Genomic DNA, 10,036 nt, shown 5'->3' with positions numbered 1-10,036 from the left:
TTTGGAGTAAAAGATAGAAGAAAATCTACTTTAATCCCCAGTCTGCTTTGAAAAATGAATGCTAGCATTGGCTATCTCGAAATCATGATTCCACCACAACAGCAAATTCCTTCCATAAGAAAGTACTTCCTTGTATTATATGCATAGACTGATTAGTGATTACAGGATGATATTATTATAAAATTTTACAGACCATCTGAATCTTACAGTCATCTTGTACACTATCTCTCTCGAGGTCTTATCAACATTATTGACAAAAAGTTTTTAAGTACATTACTTGAACTATACACCCTCATGGCCTCACTAATAGTCCTGCAATCTACCGGTGTCAACTCCATATGATTGCATAAAATAATCACTTGCTTCATGATCCACACTGTTATGAACACGTTAAAAAACTGTGGTAAGGATGGCACTTATATAAAAAGAATTAAAAAAATATATTCAGAGATTGAGAATGGCTCACGACTTGGGAAGCCTCTCGCAATTTGCAGGAGCCCATCCAATACGTTGTTTCTCATTATCAAAAATCACAATTTTATCTTGCAATGAAATGTCTGACAATGAAAGTGAGATTATATTAAAAAAAAATGATTTAAAAACAGAAAAAGAAAAAGAGAATTACAAAATTAACATAGAATAAAAAATCTGTATGTCGGAATGCAAATAACAGGTTTCAGGTGCAGATATTTTGTTCAAGCATGTACCTCCTATTATATTGAAGTCTCCCAGTCCAACTTCAGAGCCATCCATTATACCTAAACACACATTTCCTTGACCCTGAAACAGACATTTTTACGTGTGAAGAATCTGTTTTGGTTATTCATTCATTGTAACTTGAGAAAACCGGAACCGTGCAAGAACATTTAAAAGTTCCTTACCGTGACAATAAGATAAGCTTCAGGTGGCATTTGGAGCTGAGCAATTTTAGATTTCGTAAAAGTCAGTGCTAATGGCTTGAATAAATTACTGACATCACCAATGGATCTAAATGGTTTGGTGCCTTTCCAGCACACTGGGAGGCTTTTATCATCATTTGCATCATTCAAACTTTTTCCATTTAATTCCTTCTTTATCTGCAAGATATTAAATTTGTTTGTGTAAAGTAGATGAGGATGACTTATTAATGTCAAGAAAACGAGTATATTCTTCTAGGGGAAAAAGAGAGAAAAAGACGAAGCAAAAATGCTCATGTGGTTCACATCTCACCAAACAAAGTACAGCTTTATAAGCTTGAGAACTGAAGTAACTGTATGTACTTCCACTATCAAATACCATGGTAAGACCCTTAACTCCAGTAGCCTTGCCACCATATAGGAGTTCAGCATTTCCTAAGGAGTAGTGGTTCCTAATTGAACCATATATAATATACAAATATTATGAAAATCATCTAAATAAAAGACCATATTAAAAAAAATGTGACCATAAATCTTCTTACCCCACAGACTTGCTTGACATTGGTATCCAGCTTACTCCAGAAGGAAGAAGATCCTCTCCTAAAAACAGAAAACCTCCTCCATGGCCACTCAAGCAATGACCAACCACATTTCGTGTTAAACCCAGGTTAAAAATTTGTCCTACAATGCTTGATTTTCCATTCCTGAGGCCGAGGACTCCATCAGTGTAAGGTGGATCCACTGAATGTGCAACTTCTTGATTATAACCACAGCTACATATGTAAATTGACATAAAGACAAAACATAATTATTCTGTTCATGAATATAATCCTCAATATTAAATAGAAACTAATCTCCAAATGTAGCCACAAGAAAAAAAAGGTACATATTGAATAGCTGTGTCAGTACAAATTGAACAAGTCTGAAACTAAACCATGATAAACAGCTATATATTTACAAATAGAATAACTTAATTCAAGATAATGACAAGCCGAGTTAACATATATAGCCAGAATACTGGATGTACATGACTCTTCATGGAAATTTAGATAATGGGTTGAGAGCAAACTACATACCCAAAAGCAAGGCGGGGACGAAGTACACTACCATTAGTAAAAGTCAATGATATCAAATCTTTGACAAGAACACCCATAGATGAACCATGATCAGCATATCCAACTTCATAATCACATTGCTCTTCTGGATTTTCACAAGGATGGTTTTCGGGTGACTGAAGTGAGGCACATAAGGGATCCTTACATCTAACCAGGTCTTTGTTTGGCTTGTAGGGAGTGTGAGGGGCCTGCACAAAGGAGCAGATTGCAAAAAATCATAGGTCGTTTAACCAAAAAAAATATATTTTGCATTAATGAAAAAAATTATATATAAAAAAAATCATTTTTGTAATGAATGGCATGACCAAAATTTGGCAAGTCTATGAAAAACCTTGTGAATATACCCTTCTGGAGTAAATTTGGTTTTCAACTGAACAAAATACCATATATTTAACTGAACTAAGAGTGACTACTATATTTATAATGTATTGTACATTCATGATGGAAGAGTACGATATGAATTACCGGTGTGCACTTTGTACACGGAGCATCACATTGAAGCCAAGTGAGATCACTGCCTGTGTCTATATCAAGGAAGTAATCTTTGGCAGGGTGGCCTATTTTAATAGTCACATGAAAGTACCTAAGGTAAAATAGGATTAAGTGAAGAGTTCTATAATAGGCAACAGAAAGAAGAAATCCATAGACTAGTCAAAACAAGTCACCCTTCCCGCAAGGGTTGGCTCAGTTGTTTAAAGATAGGAAAACTATTCTCTTGGTCACAGGTTCGAATCCCACGGGCGGAGAATTTATGATTATGCCTCCTGAGTCAGAGCCTGTCGCTTAAATACGATTTCCATTTATTATTTTAAATTACATTAAATCTGGACCGCACAAATTTCTTTTCATCTTTATCTCTCTCCCACCCATAACCCGTTACTTCCCCAACACTGTATTTACATTACTATATTCAAATTCATCATCTGGACATCCTCACCATCTGCTCAAAATTTAAACATGCACAATATTAAACCACTATCATCACAGTAATTCGAGCCATTAACACCGCCCCTGATTATCACAAATGACCTCCATATCATCACGAAACATCATTATAGAAATTATACATATAAAAATATATATATCTTCATCACCCCCTATTCACACATCATCGTGATTTATAATCACCTACAACTCCAGCTATTAGCTCAAAATTAAAATATCAACGACAATATAAATTGGTGATTTATATAATACAATCAGTGATTTTCATGAGATTATTAGTGATTTTCGTTATACAATTTAGTGATTTTTATACATAAATCAATGACGAAAGATTAAATCTGGAAATTTTTAAATATAATCGAATTTATTTATTGTAGATAAATGAAGATCGAGGCGGAAGAAATAAAAAGCCGTCGGAATTTATGTCAGTGATGCATAAAATCAGAAAATTTGGTGGAAGGTGTTGGTGGAACGCAATCAGAGATCGGAAATGGTGGATGTAGATCGACGATGGCGATGACACTTAGAGATATGAAGATGACTTGATATGGTGATTGACTAGCTGTAATGGAAGATGTAGAAGATAGTAGCGATTGTATTGTTGGTGATGATATACAGACAGGTTTATGTATATGTGGTTTAATATGTAAATGGACTGACTTAATGGGTCGGACTGGCTGTTAGCCTAATATAATATAGGTGGGTTTGACCGATTTCTAGTTTTATTTTAAATTGATTTCTATTGGAATATCCCTATATATATATATATCTTCATTACCCCCTATTCACACATCATTGTGGTTTATAATCACCCACAACTCCAGCTATTAGCTCAAAATTAAAATATCAACGACAATACAAATTGGTGATTTATATAATACAATCAGTGATTTTCATGAGATTATTAGTGATTTTCGTTATACAATTTAGTGATTTTTATACATGAATCAATGAGGAAAGATCAAATCTGGAATTTTTTAAATATAATCGAATTTATTTAGTGTAGACAAATGAAGATCGAGGCGGAAGAAATAAAAAGTCGTCGGAATTTATGTCAGTGATTGTTATGTAATGAATTACACACGGGGGGGGGGGGGGTGAATGTGTTTTTGTATTTTTATTGCTTTTCTTGAACTATTTTGTTTGAACAAAGTAAATCAAATCTTGTAGTGAAATATGTTCATGCAGAAATTAAACATGTAATAATAAAGAACACAGATCTTTCAAAACTCACTTAATTTTATATTAAAATTAAGAATGTTTTGCTACAAAATTTCTAGGCTCTTTGGTGATAAAGAGCTTAGCTTCTTTCTTGAGAGAATACAAGAGTTCCTGATCTAAAATTGTTACTACTAACAAAGGACCAATGTTAACTTTATAATTTAGTTAACTGCTGGTTTACACAGTGTATAATAAGACATGCTGTTTGAAAGAGATATGTCCTAAGTCCAATCATGTATGAGGATTTAGGAATAACTTTTCATGTAATCTATTTTGATTTCATTGATATTTATAAAAGACTTGTTTTGTTTTTTTTATTACGGGCTCTATCTATTTAAGTGTTTAAATAAGATATACCATAGTTTAGAGTAAAGCTTTTTATGGATTATGATGAGATCATAATAGTGAGACCTAAAAGATGATAACTCTAAACTTAAATAGTTCCTGGTCATAGGATTACTAACTGGTAATTAATAATCCGCAAAGATCAGTACATACTATGCTTGCTTCATTATGAAGGATGTCTGTTCTCATAGATATTTGTGTGGTGACACTATAGCTAGTATGTAGGTGCTTATTATAGAATAAGTTCACTGAACATGACTCGCACAGCTGAACAACTGATGGAGTTCACTAATGTGTCAGCAGTTGTTCACAAAGTGATAGTTGTACAAGTATTCTTAGACTTGAGGTCATCATAGTCATCTTGTGTACACTGAACTATGCTTTGGTTTAGTTCTTAGTCTCCAGGGACAATTATTAGGGCTCTACTGGGTATAGGAATTTGTACACGAAGATAGTGAATGATCAATAAAGGATCTACCCCTTCCAGTGAAGGAAGAGAATGTTCAAGGCTGATCCACTTATGCTAGTTCAGGAATCTCTGGCCAGAGTGAATGAAATTATAAAGGAGTTTCTAATTTATATAGAACTGAGCATAGTAAATGGGAAAGCAAATGATTAGATTAGATAGGCTTGACACAAGTTCCATGCCTTGTATTTAATCGGGACATTGTAGGGTAGAAGGAGTTAATTGTACGGTAACTATTCACTGAATAGGTTCTTGGTATTCTAAGCAGTGAATTCGTATTATCCAGATAGTCGCGATATGCTGAGAAGTATCCCTCACGATGTAGAATAAATATGATTAATTAATTAATCATATTTAATAAATTAGAGCATTTATATAAATAATGATAAAATAGTTTTATTATTATTTATTTCTACTACCGGCTTAATATTGAACCTACAGGGTCACACCATAAAAGAGAATGATTTAATGGTGGAGGAATTAATTAATAATGGCTAATAATTATTTATTTATGAAATAAATAATTAATTGGCAAATTTAATAATTTATTAAATGAGATTTAATTGATTATAAATTAATTAAGAAAAGTTTTTAATATTATTAATTAAGAATTTAATTTTTTGAATTTAAATCAAGAGAGAGAATTATTTCTAAAGTGTTTAGAAAAAGGATTAATAATTAAAAAATGTTTTAATTATTAATGTGAATAATAAAGGGTTAATAATAATAATATTTTATGGGAAAATTTCAGCTGAAAATTTTGCCTATAAATATACTATTATAAACCCTATTTTTATTTGAACCCAAAATTTTTAGAAAAACCTAATTCTCTCCACCTCCTCCTCCTCCTTAGCATCGTTTTCTTGGTGGATACCGGTGGAGTGCTTCACATTTGAGGAGCAGCTGCTAAGGATCTCCGATCATTGCTTTTGGATCGCTATTAAAGGTTAGTAATCGATTCATATGTTTTAATCACGATTTATATGCTTTTATATGGATTTTATATGTGTAAAAGTGTTTTACCATGCTTCCGCTGTGATTAAAATCCAACACTGTTAACTTTAGTAAACTGTCACTTGTCATTTCCATTTAAGGAAAAGTATATCTTCCATTTCTGGCTTAACATATCTTTGCATACCGTGTTAACTTTGATCTTCCTTTGTCAGTTAATCTTCACCCTTGATCTTGCACACTCTTCAACATACTTTTTGTAGACTTGTCAATCCAGCTGGTTGGATTGTTTGTTGATTGTAAATCTTGGATATTGAACTGGACTGCAATTTTGTACTTTGAGATTTTACCTCGAGATCTCCAGTTTGAACTATAGAGAACTTGACATCTCGATAAGTATATTGGCTTATCGAGATCTCTAATCCTCCATTGTAAATTTGACTTGTAGAGGTCTCTGAGCTCTCTATAAAAGAATTTGGCTTGTTGAGATGTCTAGTCTTCATATCTTCACTTTGACTTATCGATATCTCTGAGTTCTTCAGTGGCTTATTGACTTATCGATAACTCAGAGTTCTATAGTAAAATTTGGCTTGTCGATAACTCAGAGTTCTCTAGTGAATTTTGGCTTATCGATATCTCTGAGTTCTCTAGTGAAATTTGACTTATCGATAACTCAGAGTTCTCTAATGAATGTTGACTTGTCGATAACTCTAAGTTCTCTAGTGAAAAATGACTTGTCGATATCTCCAATCTTCATGTCTTCAATTTGGCTTGTCGATATCTCTGAGTTCTCTAATAGTTTTCCTGACTTCTCGATAAGTCATTTGGAGTTCTCGAATGACTTCTCTATAACACTAAATCTCTAACTTGTAGAGATCTTGACTTAGAAAATTTTTCCCAAAACAGATTTATTCAACTCCAAGCTTCTTCATAATTCTTCAGAGGCATGATCTTCTTGATCTTCTTCCAGATAGAATTCTTAGGCTTGATACTGTTCAAGGAAAAAGACTCCAGTCTACTCTTTGACATTTTTACAGAGTTTAATGTTATAATACAAAATGCAAACTAAGATTACAATACAACTTACTTAGGGTTGTCAATTTGACTTAGTCTTGTTAAAGTACAGGCATGTCTTGTACAACAATCTCCCCCAATTTGTGAGAAGATTACTTAACACAAATTCATGCCTGTTAACACGACTAACCCCAAGTTAAAATGGAAAAAGAAATTAATACATAAAACTTGACAGAATTATAACTTTTATACATTAGAATATTACAGAGTTTGAATGGTTACAAGTATCAGGTAAAGACAATTTTTGCTTCTGCTTCTTCTCTAAGGAGATCTTTTAAGTGATCAAGAATTTCAAGTTCTTTTATTATAGGTGTCCCACTTAGAGCTTCTACAAGTTTTTGTCTTGGTACCTTTGGATAACCATTATCTAGTAAATCAATCCTAAATCTTGAGAATCCACCAACCTTGATGTTTAGAAATTTCCCATCCTTAGAGATTCTACTCATCCTTTTGGCCTTGAGTTCTTCTGATCATTTTATGAACATCTCAATTTCCTTATCATATTTCCTCACTCTTTCTTCAGATTCAACCTCATTTCTTTTTCTTCTTACCTCCCTTGTAATCAGCCATTCAACTTGAACTGATCTTCATGCCCTTGTAGCAGTATCCTTGTCCTTTAGCAAACTTACCATTCTCTTAATTTCTGTGGGAGAAAGAGAATCCATTAAATCATAGCCAAGAAAGGTGAAAGACCCATCTTCATAGTAAATTCTAACTTCCCTTAGAGATACAACTCAGACACTAACTATTTCTTCAGGTAGATGTTGGAAATAATCTTCATCTGAGATGCACCAATTTAAAGGTAGAAAGTCACTTTGCTCGAAGCGGTTTCAGATGACCATTTCAGTAACTTCAACTTTCTCAGCAGACTTGGTCTTCTTAGGTTTTCTCCCAACAGTCTTGAAATGAGTTTTGTGTGATGGTTTGACAGAGGTAGGACTGAGATTTTCTTTAGAGATATTTGGCTTGTGGTGATTGGAATTTTTAGGAAAGAGTTAACTGTTTATTTGTATAGAAATTTTGGCTTAGAGGTTAAAAGTGGTTTGTTGATTGAGGTTGTTGGCACAGAAGTTTTGGCTAGAGGTTGAGCTAAAGCTGTTTGGATTTTTAGGGTTTGCTGTAGTTCTGAGCCATCATGTCTTCTCTTACTTCTTCTCTCACTTGCCTTCTTCTTCTCTTCATTTTTCTTCTCATCCTCCTTCTTCTCTCCATCCTTACTTCCAGATGGTTTAGTGGATTGTCTTGGATTTGAGCCAGAAGGATTTTGATCACCTTTCTTCTGCTCATCATCATCCAAATTATCCTTATTGATTTAAATTTTAGGCAAGTTGGCTTCAACATCACTCAAAAATCTTCCCAACAGCTTTATCATCTCTACATCCTCAAAAGTCTTATTCTTTTTTACCTTTAAGGCAGTTTCCAGAATCATGATTAGCTTCTTGTTGGCCATGACACACTGTTTAGGGATTTGGAAGTGCTTAAAGTGCTTGGTGGTAGGACAAATGTATGTTATTCCCTTGCTTGGCTGAAGGTATGCTTCTGGAAAAGCAGCCATTTGAGCATTTCTCAATTCACCTAGCAATTGGGTGTCTTCATGGATCACAACTCTGACTTTGTTTATCAGAATATCCAATTCAGATGCCCTCCTTGAGATAAGATAATTGAGAGACACGTGCATACACCTATCTACCCAAGAATCATTTATATTGACCACTATCCTCTTCTCCTGAAAGTTGTCTTTAGTTACCAAAATCACCCTTAATGAATTGATTGTCCTGTCCAAGGCCTTTTTGTAGGTGAAGTGATTATTGTTGAGAGAAGCCCTTAGAGCCTTAAGTAATTCATCAAATTCCCTGCTCAGACTTGGTCTTTCAGCAGCCCTAATGAACCTCTCCATACTAATATATACTTCTTGACTTAAATTCTGTTCAGCACCCTGGACATGTTGAGTAGATGATACTGATTTTGCTAGCCTTGCCTCTCTCCCCCCTTAGTCTTATTGGCAGGCATGAGAAGGGGAGTAGGAATTTCAGGCCTAATCTATTATGGGAGTGATGGTAGAGGGATGTTGAGCTTTCTCATGATGGCTCCCAAAGCAATAGAGCTTTGTATTTGGAGGTGCTTGTGAGAGTCCACCAGGGTCTTGATGTTTGTCTGTTGGCTTTTGACTAGAGAAGTCAAAGCTTGAACTTGAGTGTTGAGAGAAGCATTGGAGTTTTCCAAAGAAGCTACTTGAGTTTTCAATTCTTGAATATCTTGAGAAGAAAAGCTTGTAGTAGAGATTGCAGTAGATTGACCAAAAGTAGCTTGCACAAATTTCTGAATTTCATCCATGACTAAAGGTGAAGGAGTGTATCTTGCAGTGTGCATTTGATCCAACTTCAACCTTGTGTCATTGGTTTTACTGATATGATCTTGAACAACTTTGTGCAAGGTTACAAATGATTCATTGAGTTGATTTATACTTTTGTCAATCCCACTGAGATCATACCTAGACATTTGTTCTGAGAAGATCTTAAATTAGTTTTTGATCTCAGTTTGTGAATGGATAATATGGTCCATCTTTTCTCTAACCATCTTTAATACTCTGTCTTGATGTCCATTCAATGTTATTTGTAGAGCTTTTCCAAAGTTGTGGAAAGCCTTGATTTGAGTCTTGTAGACCTCATTGATGGCATCTTATAACTCTTGTGGAGTGAGGGATCTAGAATTGCTTCCTAAGATTGTAATGTACTCCTCCCTGAATTTTGCCGACATAGCATCCATCTCAATTGTGAACTCCTTGTCCAACCAAGCATCACATTTAACATTCTGATCAGCTTCATCAACAATCTTTGCTTGATTATCTTCCACATCAGCCTGGTATGAGAGCGTGATAGCTTGGTAGTCTTGATTGGACATATTGGATGTGAGTAGCTGTTGTGAGATTTGCGCCAGGCCTCCAAGTCGATCAACTCTAAGATCTTCAATGGTAGTAGGTTGATTTTCAGTGTCTTGGAGCCATTGGGAGATGAGGTGTGATT

At 34.4% G+C, this 10,036-nt stretch overlaps 1 protein-coding gene across 1 annotated transcript; it reads right to left on the bottom strand.

The window, feature by feature from the left end:
- Positions 1-106: 106 nt before the first annotated feature.
- Positions 107-7,583, bottom strand: LOC141714674 (aspartic proteinase Asp1-like). The gene is made up of 9 exons (XM_074518179.1): positions 7,565-7,583; positions 2,477-2,658; positions 1,973-2,199; positions 1,439-1,669; positions 1,210-1,348; positions 882-1,076; positions 708-780; positions 467-557; positions 107-376 (listed from the first exon to the last, which is right to left on the bottom strand). Exons 1-9 carry the CDS (start codon positions 7,581-7,583, stop codon positions 304-306), a joined length of 1,230 nt encoding a protein of 409 aa, XP_074374280.1. The 3' UTR covers positions 107-303.
- Positions 7,584-10,036: the final 2,453 nt, after the last annotated feature.

The sequence above is a fragment of the Apium graveolens genome, chromosome 3 (genome assembly GCF_009905375.1).
Source record: "Apium graveolens cultivar Ventura chromosome 3, ASM990537v1, whole genome shotgun sequence".
Lineage (NCBI taxonomy): Eukaryota > Viridiplantae > Streptophyta > Magnoliopsida > Apiales > Apiaceae > Apium > Apium graveolens.
Note: the sequence above shows the minus strand (reverse complement) of the source record. Positions and strands in the feature narration are given on the sequence as shown.